The sequence below is a fragment of the Papilio xuthus genome, unplaced genomic scaffold (genome assembly GCF_000836235.2).
Source record: "Papilio xuthus unplaced genomic scaffold, Pxut_1.1 DF828177.1, whole genome shotgun sequence".
NCBI classification, from domain to species: Eukaryota; Metazoa; Arthropoda; class Insecta; order Lepidoptera; family Papilionidae; genus Papilio; species Papilio xuthus.
In genome coordinates, this window is record NW_013530472.1 from 1,388,760 (window position 1) to 1,407,922 (window position 19,163).

A 19,163-nucleotide genomic window follows, 5' to 3' on the forward strand; every position below is an offset into this window, starting at 1 on the left:
AATTGCATTTTAAAATCAGATAACGGAATAATAATTTTAACATCACTGTAACGTTTCTTTAGTTTATAATAACACCTACAATTTGTAAGCGGGTGCGCAATGATATAACATAAAACCGAGCAACAATATCCTAATGGTCTAGTAGATAACCATGTCCTAGCACAAGCTTCCAGCTTATTTGGACTACTAATGTGTGAAAATATTTCTAACACTAATTTTTTTTTAATTTGTAAACTAAACTGTTATGTAATATTGTGTGTGTCTATGCAAATAAAAAAAATATTTTTATAAAAAAAAATAATAATTAAATGGAACAGTTTAATAGTAATCTAGTTTAAGAATTGTTAAGAGTCGAAGACGTGTAGTGACTAAGTATTTAATATTATTTTTTTATTTCTTTGACAGGAGTAATTAATTTCTTTCTAATTGATTAGATGTTTCAATAATATTCTTAACGTGACCTTTAAGACGTTGATTGGTCTACCCTTGTAAATGTCCATCTTTCATGTTGGACTTAACCTAAGGTAAAAAATATCTGTTCTGATACGACTTTTTATACTAATTTAGTAAGTATATTTATAGAGCTATAGTGAATGGTAAAAAATGTGTTATTAATTTTCAACTACTGAATTATTAAATTATCGTGAGACATTATTTTTTATTTACGTTTTATAAGCTAGCGCTTGACCACGATCCCACCTGGTGTTAGTGGAGATTTGGTCGAAAGATGGTACGCGCTAGCTTAGTAAGTGCCTATTATGTGAGTGTTTTATACGTTAGTTTACTATATTATTATTACCTTAAATATTAAATGTAGTTGGCACGCCCTATAGATTGTTACAAGGTCTTTATTAATTGTCCTGATCTATCTATATCGACATAAACAGCAATAAAATATTTAAGTTCTGCCGAATTAATAGGAAAACTATGCCTGAATTACTTAACCGAATTTAAAGTGCGAGGTTTAATACGATTTGTATTCTTCCCCGGAGTGTTATAGGAATAAATCAAGTAGGGCTTTTTGATTTTATGCCAAAAGAATATTGTATGAATCCTTTTTTTTTAATTTCCGCGAATCTCAACATTTGGCAAAGGTCTTGTCTGTCTTGACGTTTCGCATCTCTATCCAAACTTTTTTATTGATGTGATTGGATCCCTTTGAACAATTATTTTTTTTCTGTTCTTAGCGCGTGCAGTCGCGTTATTAAACTAGCCACAAGTACACAGGCGGTGACGGCTTATGAATACAAAGCGTCCACATTTAAATTTACGGCCGGCAACGTCTCGTTGCCGAAGGATCGCGGAATGACCATGGCGGGACTAAACTAATACCCAAATACCAAGTTGTAATTACTTTACTATCCCATTAATACCATTTGTTACTCAAAAATATTTGATATTAACCAAATTAGATTGCTTAATACAAAATTGTAAGATATTTATTTTATCTCATTATCGCGAATTATATATGAACACAATCTATACTTAATCGAAGATAGAATTTGAAATTTAATTAATTGGCGAGTAGTAGGGTCTACAAAAATAGATTAATTATTCTCTAAATAATAGATTCGGTGTTTCGATTGCTATTTACCTACCATAGTAGCCGAAAATGCTATCTTAGACGAGCATGATTTGAATTCTTATTAGGCTGTTTGTTCAATTCAAATGTGGTTAATACGTAAAACACAACACACTTAGCGTCGGCTTCTAATTCTGAGAAATATATTTGGTGACATTTACGAGTTTTCTTACAATGCTGTCGTATCATCAGGTCACTACATGTACCAATTGAGGGGCTCGGCCTGCCTTAAGTTAGGAGTGCTGTCCTAAGTCATCTGTTTAATCATAGTATTACGTATCAATATTACCCACAACAGCAATGTCTCGATGCAAAAAGAAACAAAAATTCATTAAAAACAAAAACAAATACTGGCAAAATTGCTTTGACTGTATAGACCAGAGATTCCCAAACTTATTTTTTCGAAGAGGCCATTCAAAATATTATTAGTACCCCTTGCTACGGTGCTTCTTCAATGTTAATTCTCTTACTTATCTTAATTAAGCTCTCGCCGACTGTTACGTGGACCCCAGGTGGGCCTTAGAACACTTTGGGAATCACTGGTTTAGACAAAAGGATATTGACCAGCAACGCCTTATATTCGCGACATTGTAGAATAATTGTACAAGCTATACGAACAGTGAGTATCTTCTTGATGTGTCATGACTTGCCTGCTGTTGGCGTAGCTGCAGGGTGTCAAGTAGCAGCTCGTCATGTTGTACTTTGGGCAACAGAGGTCGCCTACGGCGAGTCTTGAGGGTGAGAAAGCGGCCTGTGACGGCGGCTTTCTCATTCATATTAGCGATTGCGTCTTCATCTGAACGGCGCCGCGCTTGCGGCTGGCTCTCGTGAACTGTAACGAAAACTACATTTTAATTATAAAATTACTGTTCATTCAAATAAAATTATTATTAATACTAGCTTTTCCTCGCGAATTCGTCATCTTAGTATTATATAATCTTGCAAACATCAGCTACCTTTCTTACTTTCATATTTAGTAATTCTCTATACATTGCGACTAAATAAATAATTTAATGTTACAATTTTCCTAAAACAGTCATTATTCACAATTAATTGGAAGTCTAATAATGATTATTCAGATTTAATCCAAGGTTTAAAGCTAGTCTATAAATTTTGAATTAAAACCGATACATGTCAACCATATTGACATACGATAAGTAACCATTGATAATAGTCGTTATCTTCGTTTCATCGAGCATATTTAGTACCAAACATGACAAAGTTTAACCCTATACAAAACATTTAAGACATATTTTTTCTTTAAAATCTGAAATTGTCGTCCCCACTAAGGGACTCGAGTTACTTATGTTAGCAATATTTACGTCTTAGCTGACCTGTAGTTGGCTTTCAACATCCACGAAATACTTCACAGATTTGTGGAAATGCGTAGATATATTTATTTCTGTTGCTACGTGCATTAGTTTAGTTTACCGGGATTTGAACTTCGACGTAATTGTAGTTACTGATAGTATAGAGATAAAAAAAATGTAGGCTTTACTATCGAAACGATTATACCAAATTTATTGGAAGGCAAAGAGATTTTGTTTTTAAAAAAAACTCCACTGACAGTCCCTTGTTATATAATTTGGCTAAAGTATTCTACGTATAAACTGTACAGTCAGCAGCATAAATATTTAAACATTTTAAAAAGTTTGGAAACTTTTAAAAGCCGTCGGTTTCAAAAATACCTTATTTACGTACTCCATAAAACATGTACGGATAGGGACCGATTCGTGCATATATGTGTTTAAAACCAAAAGCGTATGTACGTTTATGAAGCATTGTAAATAAATACATATTAACGCAGCTGACTGTACATACATACACGTGAAATACAAAAAGGGTATTTTAATAACGTTCCATACGTAGAAAAAATAAACTTTGAACGTTTATCTCACCGGGTAGATTAGAGATACACATTGTGGGACGTACGATGGGCACGATCAGCGCCCAGCCCAGCACTATCTAGAATTACTGTTTATCACAGTGTTTACTGATTGTTGATAAAAAAGCTAGCAAAAGCTTGTATGAATCGCAACTAATGCTACGTATTTCTAAGTACTCATATGATTACAGCGCTTAGGTAACTAATACGGTATACATCAACTGTTGACTAGTTGAACTAGTTTTATCCATATTCGGTTAGCAAGAACGAACTACAGCCCCACGGGCAGTAAGAAATAAAATTTATATCTTTGATTTTAACGCAGCTGTAAACGAAGCTATATGTCGTCTTATACTGAGTTGCAAGACCGTAATAAGCTGGAGATACACATGTGAACACATGTTGAGACAAAACTGGTTTTCATTGCGTATAAAAGATAATATTACTTGGCTATTGCAAATGCCAATAAATGGACAGTAAAAAATGTTTTTTCAGTATTTGTTTTTTGGTTTGCAAAAAACAAATACCGACAAAACAAATATTGATTTTAAGAATTGGAGACTGTTTCAAAGCTGGGAAAACTATTTCGGATCATTGCAGTGACGTTTATATTTATGTTTGCTTAAAAAATGCAATAAAACTGTGGTCTGAAACTAAAAGCTCTGAAAGTAAACATTCAGCTTGTATTTTAAAAACGAAATTGTCGAAAAAGTTTATATAATATACCAAATTGAATGAATGCATGTCGGTCTTTATGGCATCTACTCAGACTGTTACTAATTTGGATTTTACTGAACCAAAGTAATGAAATTGAAAAGAAAATGATTTAATTTTTTATAAAAACAAAATATATCGATTTTGCATACAAATAGCGAGACCGATGATGAATTTGTTAATAAATCTTCGCAATTTCTTTGAAATATAATCATTTTATTATAATGGTAAATATCAAATGCTAATAGCTCTATATGTCAAATTACCTCTATAAAGTTTACGGTATAAATTTATATTATTATCATTACTGGTGTGAAATATAAATGGACTGATAACTCATTTCAGACTGTTAGAGAAATCTGAATATAATTACGTTTGTTTCGTGAAATTACGATCCTAACGCCTCATGCCAAATGTTATCAAATGCAGGTGCACTTTGATGTTTATGTACAATCACCGTCGACAGCGGTATTCACGTTATAAACTACAATCGTTTGCAAGTCCTGCATTCTTTGAAATAAAAATAAATCTCACAGCTTTTTATTTTTCGTTATTTGATGTATACATTGATAATATTTTGTTTATGAGTAAAGAGGGGCAGAGATTAAATAAGGTAATTTTTCTGTAACTATAACACCGTTAACTTAGGTGACTGTACATTCAGATGTAGAATAAATCATTAAATGGATAAACGAATGATGTTGCCAAAACCAAGCTTTATCGTGAATATAAATCATAAATCGTATACTTTTTTTTTTGAATATCAGAAACAAGATAGGCAGTAGTCCAGTTGAATGTAAAGCTGTTTTAAGACAATTTAATTCACTTGCATCATCGTTGGCTTGCTAATTTACGCTATAGCTGAATTAATTTGAATTACAACATTAACGCATTGTAGAAAATGTTTTCTTTTCTACGTTTTTTTGTTACCGAGAACTAAATATTATAATTTTTTAATTACTAAAGAAATTTGATTATGTTTATCATAGTCCAAATGTAAAAAAAAAAACTTTGCGTAATTATTTGTACGAATTTGTCAATAATTTTCTAATAGTTTCTTCCCGTGATCATGAGTCGGAGGTCGACACAACGCGTTAAAGGACTATTTCGAATACAATACAATGTATCCTTAAGAATTCAAAACACGCGTAACGAAAACAGTAAGCGTACATTCTCAACGTATGGAGACATACAAGTTATAAGAATGCTATAAAAAATTTAAAAAGATTATATCAATATACCAATAGACTTACGTCTAATATCAAATATCTCGAATAGAATCAAATGTTTGCTTATTCATAGAATTTCTAACAAACATTTTAATCCATAATTCAAATATACCTGATCGATATATACAACCATTCTAACTGTAAAACTATTTCTTAATTATTAAACTTTATAAGATATTTTGATACAATTTTATGTCTTCTGAAATTGTTATTTGATATTGATAAGTAAAATTATTAAGAAAGTTTTACCTTCAAACAATAAATCGAAATAATAAATAATTCAAAAGGGATGATAAAATAACCTTAAAAGCAACGAAACTGATATTGAGGTCATTGCTTCTTAAACGCTTTGATTTGAAAGTTTGACATATTTGCTGAGTCAAAGTTTAACTTTTCCTACATATGAAAGGGCAAAGGTTGTAGGCCTCGGTATCCCATACCACGGGATACAAAAACAACAACATTGGCAGGTCATAAACAATGCTGTCAAGTTTCGTTGGAGCCGATTGACTAATGAATTTCATTTAATCCTCGCTGATGTCCTCATCAGCGCGGATTAAACGAAATTCAATGAATAAGGCAGATTCCATTTGCATTTGTTTTGAATGATTTTTCACACCTTTGTATTACGTTGTTTTTGAACAGGTTGATATAAAACTGTCATGAATTTTAGTTTTCGCTTCGTTTTCATTTTAGGTTCATTTTACTTTCACGGCTGTAAGTTGCGTTGCAGACGTTATCGAAGTCGAGCCAAAATAAAAGTGCTTCTTATTTGTTATGATAAAAAGCAAACGTACGAATTACCTGAAACCTTCACGGCATTTTAATTAAAGTATTCCATACAGACTTTAATTGGCTGTGTAAATTAAAAGTTCTAAAATAGCAAATAAAATTTTGTTTCTCTGCACTGTAGAATTCTGAAGTACCTTTTTTCAATCTGCTTTCAGCATGGATGGAGCCGGGATTTTTCAAAACGAATTTAGAGAAACTCGTAAATCAAAACAAGTTGACTTTATAATTACATCTAATACATGTTGAAATGACTAATTTTAAAACATTTTTTAAAATTTTATACGTTACTTTTAAATCGAATTAGTGAAGGTTACACGTGCACGACGAAATGTTTAATAAATAAGCCAGTCTAAACGAATAAAAATGCATTCTTTTTACAAATTTCATAACTATAGTTAAAAAAAATAAACTTAAAGAGTAACATTTAATTAGTGATTTTATATACAAACTATAGCGTACTTGGTCCGAAAGTATTTGTTAAGTTTAGAGCGTAATTTACCGCTGAAATCTGTTAGCTGCATTTAACACCTCCCGCTCACCTGCGGCGAATATTTTTTTGCTTCTGTTATGTTTCAATATGCGACCTGTTACGGCCTTATCAAACATTACAAAGAGTTTCCCAGCCACAACGGGAGTCGCGTCGGCTTTTTAAAGTGTTCCTCGCACAAACAAGCTAGAAACTTTGATTGGCATTTAATTAAACCCTTTTGTTCTATTTTATGTTTAAAATTATTTTTAACTTTTTTTTTAAGAAACACGACTAAAATATTGTTCACCAAAGCGAGAGTGAAAAAATGCAAATTAGCAGACCTTTTGATAAGATCCGTTTGGCATTGTGCGACTAACTATGCGCACTTCATACTGGTAGCTGGCCGCTATTCCAATTGCGCGCTAGTTATCAAGAAGTAGCCTTAATACGTGAATAAACAAATATATTTTATTACAGCACAACTTTATTGATGTGGTAAACATTAATATAATTATTAACCTTACGATTAACTTTGCAAGACCAATCTATGGATACCCAAATATTTTAGTATCTTGTGATTAAATACAGTCGAACATGGATAAGCGAGAATCATTGTCTGATCCCGACGATGACCTACATAAGTAATAAGTTAGTGTTAGAGAGAAAATCCTACAAGAAAAATACCAAAGACTCTTGGATTTTCTGGAATATAGGTTCGACTGCATTTGCTTTGTCACTCTATTCATTAACTTAATATTGATTATCCAGATAAAGGAAATCATATAGATAATAAATCTATCAAGTGTATATCATTACCTATAGTTAACTATAATCTATGGTAACTAAAGGTAGAAATTCCTTGTGAGTAAAAAACTTTCCAAGAAATATTTTTTTTCCTGCTTAATATTTGAGAACCAATCTTAACTAAACTATCGGAGGAAAAAAACTAACTAACCCTTAAGTTCTTATTGGTAATGATAATGGTATCGATATAATATTTATGAAAAACTAACTATGATAGTGTTGAAAATATCAAAAGAAACTTAGTAAGTAACCTATGTCTTTTTCCAGACTATGTTCTATGCCAAATTTCGTCGAGATCCATTAAGCCGCTCTGAAGATAACAAACATCTATCCATCCATCCAACTAAACTTTCGCATTTATAATATTAGTAAAATATATTTTTAGAAATTAACAGAATTGTACTAATAGATCTTGGAGTAAATAAATCCGTATTAACTCGTACGTTAAGTTGGTATACCAAGTTGGTTCAGGAATCCCATAAATGCACTTTGCAATAGACAATGCAATGCCGTGTAATTTCGTGAGGTATTTCAACTTTTCGATGTTACTTCGATGTCAGTGTATCGATGAAATCGAATTATTTTCATTTGATATGAATGAAACGATTCACGCAATAGTTTTGGTTTTTTACTGACTTTTGTTGATTTACTTATATTTATTGCATCATTCCAACTAAGCTCTAGGCTTGTGCTAGGACATGCTTTACTATAATAGCCGAATGGCGATATTCGAACCTCGAACCTTTATTTTAATACCAGCATTTCTATCAATATTTCGCTTAACTTCTCCAATACAAATGTAATAAAGTAAATAGAATATTAGTGAGGCTACAAATGTTAACAAGGCAAAGTTATAATATTAGTTCAAAAAAATAAAGAATAAACAACAAAATATTATAATAGCTCTATTTATTGCGCTTTTGTACGCAGGTCCATGTTTTCAGGACGCAATGTTCCGATTCTCTCAAGCCGCGGGGTTCGGAGGTCAATGACCTCGCATACGAGCTGTCTAATTTATCACAGCTCAAAATGCTATATGAAAGTTCATAGAACATTTGACTTTTATCTTTTTCACGCAATAACAAGTTATTTGTCTGTCACTCATACGACTACAGTAAACGGTTTAAGTGCATTAGAAAGCGATAGTTATTGGAAATCAGGATAGTACTTTAATAGAAAAAGAAAAATAATTTTACTTTGTATTAGTGAAATGGTGAGCTTGAATCGATAAAAAGTTTCGGATCAAAAGTATGTTAGATAATTTAATGCAATAGATCAATTTACTGAGATAACTAATTCTTAGTAACTAAATTTGTAAAACAAATACGGATTAAAAAAAACATGCAATCTTATATCGATTAATCTTTCGATATAACTCATGTCTTACGTCTTACAAACGAATGTGCGTAGCAATATGCTACGAGTCGTAGCTACTATTTAACCATAGTCTCCTTACGTCATTTTGCATGACATAAAAGTCACACGCTCTTTGACAAAAACTTAAATATACCAGTCATAAGTAAAACTAAATTTTAACAGCTCATGAGACCCTCTTGTTAAGGTCAAAAATTTCAACTTTCGCACGAGACTCCGGCCGCGCGGAATCAAAAACTTTACAAGTAGCTTATGACTTCTTTCAGGCTGTGTTCTCCATCTATGCCAAATTTCAGTTAGATCCATGCTGCCGTTCTGGAGATATATTCTAACTCGTATCAATCCATCCAACCAAATATTCGCCTGAATAATATTAGTATGAAGTAAAATAAATAAAATGTCATTTTCAACCATTAAAGCTCCTCTTTCGCCGGTTCAGGTATCCTTTGATTATAACAATACATACATTTACATTACGAAACAACATTTATGTAGATGACACGTGTTTTACAAGCTTCATTATGATAAATACATGAAAGTACTCGTGCTACAAACAGATTTAATTTAACGCAATATGCAACGAAATGAGTAACGTCAGTTAGAAATGTACACATTTATTTAACGCTGCGGAGAGAGAGAACTTATAACAGATGTTTATGAGGTCCTGGTACACATTGAAACATACTTAATTAAATGTTTATGCAATACTAGAACACTTTTGTAGGCAAATAGAGGAAGTTCCTTTGGTATATTTAAATTGATATTTTTTTAAACAACATTTGATAAATACATATAAAATACAAGCCACAATTTAATTGACTGGCTTGTAGACAGTAATAGGGATAATCAAATAGAGAGCAAAACCATTAAGAGATTACAACGCCAATAAATCGGTTCGACGGCTTCAAGCTGTCAGAGTTTACACAAAATATTAAAGAAAATACACTGAATGTAATTTTAAGAAATAACGCTGAGGATATTATTATTTCAACCTCTAAAAATATTATGTCATTGTGAATCCCTTCAAATACGGCCCAGACGTTTCGGAGATTACCCGAAACAAACGCGCCAACACGCTGACAGATAAAAATAAAAAAAAACAGCTTTTTAGTTATAAGTAAAATAAATCTATATATTCAACAATCAATTGCTGTTCGTTAGTGTCGCTAATAGTCAAGAACGGCTGAACGGATTTATCTTATCTTGGCCTTGAAATGTTCGTGGATGTCTAGGGAAGGTTTAAAAGGTGAGAAAAATTCGATTTTTTTAATTACGCGTGGACGAAATCGCTGGCGACAGCTAGTATTCACTAAAAATGAATTAATTTTTCGATATCACATAACAACACTAATTTATTTCTATATTAGATAGATAATTGTATTAAACGTTGTCTCTATTAATTTCTCTAGTTACATATGAAATGTATGACGTATTATCAGAATTAGCTTTTGATACTGCAATCAGTAATTTCGAATACATTTATCTGGGGGAACACGGGATAATTACGTACTAAGAAATCGTAGGAGCGTACGCTCGGGCGTTGAACCATTACAGAATTAATTACTAATCATTCACGTAATAAAAGGTGAGAAAAAGGTTATTCTTCCTTTAAACTATCGAACGCACTTGTAGTCTAATAGTCATGTATACGAACTAATCGTTTTCCTGTAGTACAACTACTAATATTCTAAAAAAATGATGTTATAATTCTTAAACGAAAATATTGAAATAAATTTTCATAAGTAAGTTTGAAGTAACAATAAAAGATCGTACATAAATATTTTCGATTCAAAAACTTTGAGAGACTTCAACAATTTTTCATTTCACACCAACCTTGTTCTGTTTGCCTTGTAGAGAATCTATGGTAAAGTTTTAAATTAAATTCAGAGGTTACAAACTCGGTACTGATGGAATCTTGCAAGTTTGTAACGATCAATACACTGACCAGTACCATTGTTTAATTTTTTTTCGGTATCGTACCTCGAAAGGAAAAAAACGGAACCCTTATAGCATCACTTTGTTGTACGGCCGTCTGTCTGTCAAGACCATTTTTTCTCAAGAACGCGTCAAGATATCAAGCTGAAATTATATCAAAACTAAACTTCTAAGCCAACGCAATCAAAAAATACAGCCGTCTAATTCGCAATTTTCGGAAATTCCTTTTAGAAATTAATCCATAAGCATCTTATTATGTAGTTAATAAAAGAGCGGAAGTACTTTACTTACGATTTTTTTGAATATATAGGAAGTTTAAAGGCACAAGCAACCCTTCAGAAAACACCAGAATAAAAGTAAAAACCTTTAGTTGATAATTATTTTCACTCGAATAATACTAACTTATTGTGATTTAAGCTTTTTGAAATGTGCCGTTTATTTTTACTAAATTCGATTCTGATGGATCAGCTCCCAAAATAAGGTCGAGCTTCAATTATCCTAGATACTGTTTTACCTTCGACGATTTAAAATAGCTGTGATAAACTAAATACACATTATTTATGTCAAAAATAATATAATATACGTTTCAATAAACTATTATGATACGATAATATGTGGAGCGTCGGTGGCACTTGACTTGCAATGTGCAAGTCCTGGGTTCGAATCCCGCTATGTACCAATGTGTTTTTCAATTTTCGATTTACATATGTACATTTATCCTACGTTCTTACGGTGAAGGAAAACATCGTGAGGCAAACTGCATATATCTGAGAAGAAATTCAAAGATATGTGTGAAGTCATGGGTAGGCTCCGAGCCCCTCAGTGGGGACATATAGCTGATGATGATGATGAATATGTCATCCAATCGATTAACACGAATGTAAACTGTTCAAGGAGTTTTTACACTATAGCTGCCATTAAATCAAAGAAAAAAGAAGAAATTAAACTTTTGAATTTAGTAATGTCAAATCAGTCTTTTTGTTATTCATGTTCTACAATATTAACACATTTTTCTGCAAACAAGGGTTTTTTATTTAAATCCCTGTACATTTTGGTCCTTCGAGCCGGATTTGAACCAGCGACCTATGGATCAAAAGATATTGTAAAACTTTTCACAAAAATTTAGACATTTTTTACTTCGTTACAATTTGTCAGGACTTGAAAATTTAATTGGTTAAAGAAGTTTGGGTGAATAATACTACCCTATGTTAAATAGAATGAAGTCACGAATTTTCATCAGAATATTTTGTAGTCCACTCGAAACGAATTAAAACTAAAGTAGTAAGATTATCTTTAGTGGCAATGTTATTGTAGTACTCGATGTTTTGAGTGGCAAAACGGTAGTCAAGATAATAACAAAATGTCCAGGATCTTATATCAAGATAGCGCTTTGAGTAGATTTGTGTACAATTATAATGTTTCGACAACCGCCTTTGATAACAGCTCAGGTTACTCATAAAACGTAAACAAAGATAACAGCTGTGCGTCAGTCTACGTTGTTATAGAAATTGAAAAATTCACAAATACAACAATAATTGTAAATCAATCAAGTAAAAAAATAACCAGACCCGATCGATATACCTTCAATTGACCTATCATGAATATTTGTGACAAGCTTCATCGTATCGTAATTGAAACAATTTGTATTAAAATTTGTGGCAGCACCCCTATCAAGCTTGAAGTACTTCAAAAAACTCATATTAATTTTGACATAATTGATGACATAAGAAAGCGCTTGTCGCAATATATTCGTGCTAGGCCACTTGATCAAATATTGTGTAGCCAATACTGATTGTCTTTTGTTTTGAACTGGTTATCCATCCCGGCTTCAAGTAGGTAGAAAAATGTTTCAAGTTAAGAAATTATTTTGACCTCGTATTAAAGTTTTTTTATTGTCAAACTTTAACAAACAAAACGAATATACAATTAAGTAGAGGACAGAAAAAACTTAATAACGGTTTTGATTTGAATTTGAATTAATAATCATTAATTGTGTCATTCTTACGGTGAAGGAAAACATCGTGATGCAACCTGCACGTATCTGAGAAGTAATTCAAAGATATGTGTGAAGTCAACCAACCCGCACTTGGCCAGCGTGGTTGACTATGGCCTAATCACCCTTAACTTAGGGTAGGCACCGAACCCCTCGGTGGGGACGTATAGTGAGCTGATGATGATGTTGAATTGTGTCATAACTAACTTCTAATTACCTATAATTTTTTTTTATTACCAGTATTGAAAATAAGTTTCGTTGTAATAGAACGCAATCATGCATATATATAATATACAGAAAAGAAGAAAAGTTAAATCTACAAATAGATTTTAATTAACTTGTAGACATTAATTAATAAACTTACATTTCCACATCTCTAGATTCGTTATACCATAATCAAACCGTCGCGTGCTCAAGGAAGCAACATTTCTCGCTACAATTGGTTTCAAGTTCAAATAGGCGTATATCTTACCACAAATAGATTTTATGTTAACGATTACACCAATCAAGGAAACAACTTTAATTTCTTCGATAAACAATATTAAAAGAAAATGTGTGTAATAAATTTTTTGATCAATCTCGTCAAAATTCTCTTAATTTTTTTTTACCGACAATCCGAACACCTTTTGCAGCGTAGAATATTTTTTTTTATATTTTGAATTCATATTTAAGCATTCCTAATACACGCAACAAGCAACTTCTATACTCTGTTATTTCCACTTGTTTAATTGAATACGAAAATAAAAAAATACTTATTTTGCGCAAAATATTACAGATATTTAATCACAAAGTATCAAATCGGGAAAAAATTTCACAATCGCAAACATGTTTTTCAATCTGAAAAAATAACCCTTTGCTTTTTTAGGACTTCGAAAGTCGAGGTAAAATTAAACGTTTAAGGAACTGTAAAACAGATTGACGCAATTACTTCAGTTAGCAACTCGCTCACAACCGCCGAAACCAAAGTAAAAGTTGAGAAAAGAAAAAAAATGGTAATTTGTAAAGATCATTGAAAACTTTTTCAGCTGCTCGGTTGGTAAGAGCAATATTTTTAGAAATGATTTCTTAACGTCATTTAACTTTTTAACTTTTACTAGCATTTGCGTCAACAACTGAAGGTATACACGTGCCGACATCAAGAATGACTTCGTATAACTAATTACTATTTTTTTTTTATTGATAAATATATTTATAATATAATTACTAATTCGTTATATACATAATAATATACTATCGATTTCTATTCATATGTTTTTATTCATAAATATAGTTTTTGTGTTTTCCTATTTTTAAAAGAACCAGCTTCAAATTTAATAGCTTTTGCTAGCGACTTCATAAGCACGGAATTAAAAAATAAGTAATTAGCCTGTGTGATCTTCCAGACTGTTCTTCGTCTATGCTTAATTTAATCGAGATCCTTTAGCCGGTAAGACATGAGAAGTGTAAGCATTTTTGTGATTGTAAAATAAACTAATACCTATAGATTAGAGAGATTAGAAAATATTTTGCAAGTCTGAGAATAATAGTCCGCTCTATTTGGTTATTCATGACGTTCACAGTAAAAAGTAAGGTGTGGTCTATACGTCAAATATTATCATAATTACAAATTACAATAATTTCAAATAATAACGATGTAATCGTGTACTCCCACGCCTACATTACTCTCAAACACCATTGGAGTTTCGCTTCTATTAATCCTTATCGTTGTCCCTTTCATTATCTTCAACAAAACAGAGACAACAATAATTATTACAACAAGTTTTACTGCAGTGGAAACCCGCACTTAAATGGTCAGATATAACGGTAGCTGGTTAGCGATAACATTTGCTACGACACACTTTTTAAATGCTCAATAATGATAAGATAAAGAAAAATAACAAATAAAGATTTCAATAATCAGTCGCAATAAAAATGTAGTTTAATTATCATAAATTTTGCGACAGGTGTCTGTATATATAAAGTTGCGAAGAAAATTTTGAGATTAAAGATCAATAAGCGTGTTGGATCCAGACTGGAGAATGGGTCTGGCCAGATGCGCCTAACTTATTGCCTTGTTGTAAACGTGTACATGTAAATTTCCACTTTAAACGAATATACATCTATATGCATTAACATAAGGAGTGTCTATTTATCTCATTACCATAAATAATGTAAATTATATAATTCATTTAATATAGCCTAACTTTTATTTATTTTTTATCATTAAATTTATCCGCCTTTCCGTCAACAGTATTTTTCAACTATTCAGTGAAAATCAGCAATCGCCCGAGACTTCATCAGCGCAGAATTAAACGAAGTAGCCGGAGATTACACGAAACAAACGCGATCTTGCGGACAGACATACAGACAGACAGATATCGCTATCAGTTACGCACGAAATGTACGAACTTTATGTACGAAATGTATTTTTTTTGCGTATTTACATACAGACACCCCATTATATTAATATGTATGTACAGATACCAAACGCTGACAATAATCTTACTTAGTATAAGATAAAATTTAGCGATGAGAGTGGGTGTCTACTTGATAAAAATGTTCTGATGCTATCAGATGACCTAAATAACGATCGATGCATGTAAACAAAGAAATTTAAACAGTGGCAGTCGATCTGTTGGTTCTGCACGGCTATCAGTGAGAAGGCAACCGTCATAGTAAATTAAATAGATATAACGTCGCTAATTTTCACCTTCATAATAAGTAAATACAAGCATTAACAATACCAGCGAAGGTTGAAGACAAATATATTTCATTTTAGGACATCCATAGGCAAATATACCAGAGATAAATGATTTATCGAACAATTTGACGTAGAAGTCTTGAAATATAGACAAATGACGATTAGTAATCTACAGTGCAGTGCTTCCAGACGATTAAACTGTAAATTCTTTTTCCAAGGAAACGTTGACTAGTCATTCAAAAAATCGACCCATCCGATGAAAAAGACATATATTTTAAAAGATTTGAAGATGTAAATATTTACGTTGCAAATGTCGATATGTTAGTGGAAAAATCATTAACATAAAAAATAAAAGAAGACTACATTATATTTATAATCCAGTAGCCATGGAACATATTACAAACGAATGAATAATGATGTTATTTATAAGTGGTAACACTTTATTTACAAATAAAGTATATACCAAATGTATATAACATATTGGTAGCTATAATGTTTACGACAAAGATATAGATATGACTAACTCATCACGTAGACAGGAAAAAGAAAACGTCAAGCTGTCATTTTATGACGTATCTATACTCCGATAGTGTTACCGCGAATGCATATTCAATCTTCATTTAGTTTCGATTTTAATTGAGAGAACTGTAAAACGTTCTTTATTTCGAAAATACGGCCCATCCATCGAAAATAGTTATATATTTTTAGACATCTTATAAAAGACTAGCTTTTACCCGCTACTTCATTTGCGTTCATTTTTTAAATAAGTGAAATGTATTTTATGTGTAACTAAAGTTTAAGTTTTATATCTGTGCCAAAATTTTAATAAGATGTGTTTAAGTTGCGGAGTTATCGAGTTAATATGTAAATCAAACGTATCCCACAGGAACCTTACATATTTCCGGGATCATACATAGCGTAGGTGCTCTTCGAGACTATGTTTTACTTTATACCAAATTTCATCGATATTCACATCCATCCATACATCTAAGTTTAAATGTATGGATGGATGTTATGTTATAATAAAGAAAGATATTAAGATGTAAGAGATGTAACTATTGTCCTCTAATATCTGTGTAAACATACAGTGACACAGTGAGTGCACAACCCTATGCATCAATATTACTTCATATAACATAATGAACAACGTAACTGCCAATAAAGATAAGATTTCGCTTTGAGTACTGAATGACAAAATAATAGATAACTTTCAAGTTCAGGTTATGTTAATAGTTGTGAGTCAAATCAAAATATTGTTTGTGAAAAACATGATGCCAAGCTACTGGAAATTGTCGACTGTCTACGAAATTTGATGTAGTGTTTAACTACGCACTAAGAAATTAGGGTGGTACTAAGAGATTATAGTAATTTTGGAAATTCAACTTAAATGTACTCGAGGGAATTAGTTATATGGAAAATCTAATATAATTTATATGTTAAATATCAATTTCATCAATTATATAAAAAAATGTTTTCGTGGAAAGGTATTAGAGTATATACGTGTAGGAAACAAGGTTTTTTACTCTATATTACATACAGACACACCAATTTTTTTAATACGTTTATATGTATAGATTAAGGAATTTTAATTTAATTATCAAAGTTATCTGGCCTGTTAGGCAAAGTTAAAATAAAGTATATGCGCGCCCCGCCTGTATGTATAAAACTTGTTCTAAAAGGAATGACGTTCGCTTGTCATTTTTTTCTAGGTTTTATATGTTTTCTGACAGAACACAATAACAGTGCTGTGTCAACGGGCCACATAAAGTTATAGGCCAAAATTCAAATGTCTGTTTCTTGTTAAATTCGCATCGCTTTTTAGCGACGCATGCGCAGCAAGATGCAGAATGATGGCGCGTAGTGACAACGCTGTCACGTCGCGTTTCGAAGACATTATAACGTATCGACAATTAGTACGTCATTATATTAATGAAATCTTTGCAACTTGTCTAGGTAATTTAGAAACAGGCAGCGTTCATGATTTAACAGTAACATTTTTTGTACATTTTCAAATAATATATAAATAATACTAGAACAAAAACAAAACTACAATAAACAGTAACAATCAACGAAATAATTCAGTAATATAAGAAACAGAATAAAATAAATATTACTTAACCGGTTTTAATTAAACAATTGCATTTAGTTTTATATCATAATAATAAAACATTTTGTTTTTTTTTATTTATCAAGCTACTATTTTCAGAGATATTTGAATTTTTGCATAATGAGAATGTATTTTTGTCTGCAAGTATATTATTTTTGTAATTTTATAATAAAATATTATAATTTTAATTCAATACTAACTTAAAAAGTATATATATATATATATATTCTTTATATTAATTGTTTAAATGTAATTTCTAAAATAGCATAGTCTAGAGATTGATTATGAATTCTTAACGTTCCCCCCCTTCCTCTAGCTCAATTAACTTCACAATCTGACTTTGATATTTTAAATTACAATTACGTTTAATTTTATATGGAATATCGTTGTACTTCAAAAACGATGACAGGAATGTCAGTCGACTTAAACTTAACCTTTACTTCTGAGAATTTAGAAATTAAATTATGACGCAGGTACATGAATGACGTCGAAGTTCACAATCAAAGTAAAAGTATTAAAATATTTTTTTTTCTACTAACTCTTCTAAATTAGAAGATTAATGTCTATGCTTTACAGTAGTACATCCCTTAGTGACCAATCAAGCAGTCTGAGTACGGCAGTGTGTGTATATCTGCATATACCAGCAATAGATGTCGCCCGCGACTGCCGTTGGCGCAGAATTAAAAGCAAAGGTAATTAGTAGTCTACATGTTTTTTCAGACTATGTTCTACATCCATGCCAAATTTCATCGAGATCCATGTAGACGTTCTGACGACACTATCAAACAAACAATCATCCATCTATCCATTCATACATTCACATTTATAAGGATTAGTTGATAAAGCGCAATAAAATAAGTTTCGATTTTCATATAAGTATATTATATACGATTTTCATATAATATACGTAACCTAACGTCGGAATATCTCTGAGAGTTGGGATAGGGTTAGAATAATTCGATCATGATTGCCCTCATGCACTCAAGTCTGTGTAATGACCGCTATGAACGATACATCGCGTTTAAATTGATATATTTCACTCAACTAGCAGTTATTATATAATAAAAGAAAGAATAAGAATAATATAAGAAAATCAATTCCTACATAAGAAAACAGAAAAATATGTGTTATTAAATTATTCAAACTTTCGTGAGACATTATACTAAATTGATATAAAAACGGCTAAACACTCACGTATATTCGTCCGGTGGCGGCACCGACTAGTTTCGAGCCCATCAGGGACCCTTCACTAGTCGGTGCCGCCACCGGACGAATATACGTGAGTGTTTAGCCGTTTTTATATCAGTTTAAATATGTCTTAGTACCAAAAACAGTTACTTAATTTTTTTAAATTTCTACACCCTGTATTATTACTTTTTGGCACAAATATTCTTGTTTAAAAATAATGATTTGAGTTATTAAAGCCGTAACAAATAAAAAAATTATAAATCATACACAATTGCAAAATACGTAGTTAAAGTACGATAAAGAACATAAAACGAATAGCGCATAAATATTTATAAGATAATCAGTAATCAACGGCGTCGGAGTGAATGAAAAATAATTTTAGCTATACTCGATTCGATGTATTTAATTTCA

General features: G+C 31.5%; 1 protein-coding gene across 3 annotated transcripts in view; it reads right to left on the minus strand.

Annotated features, from left to right (window-relative positions):
• Positions 1–19,163, minus strand: part of LOC106113912 (calcium/calmodulin-dependent 3',5'-cyclic nucleotide phosphodiesterase 1C) — an 82,120-nt gene that overhangs the window by 51,040 nt on the left and 11,917 nt on the right. For 2 of the 3 annotated variants that reach the window (XM_013306971.1, XM_013306973.1), the window contains exon 3: positions 2,233–2,426. In XM_013306971.1, coding sequence (XP_013162425.1) covers positions 2,233–2,426 — 194 coding nt within the window. The remainder of the gene's footprint in view (positions 1–2,232; positions 2,427–19,163) is intronic. The other variant, XM_013306972.1, reaches the window with a different exon arrangement.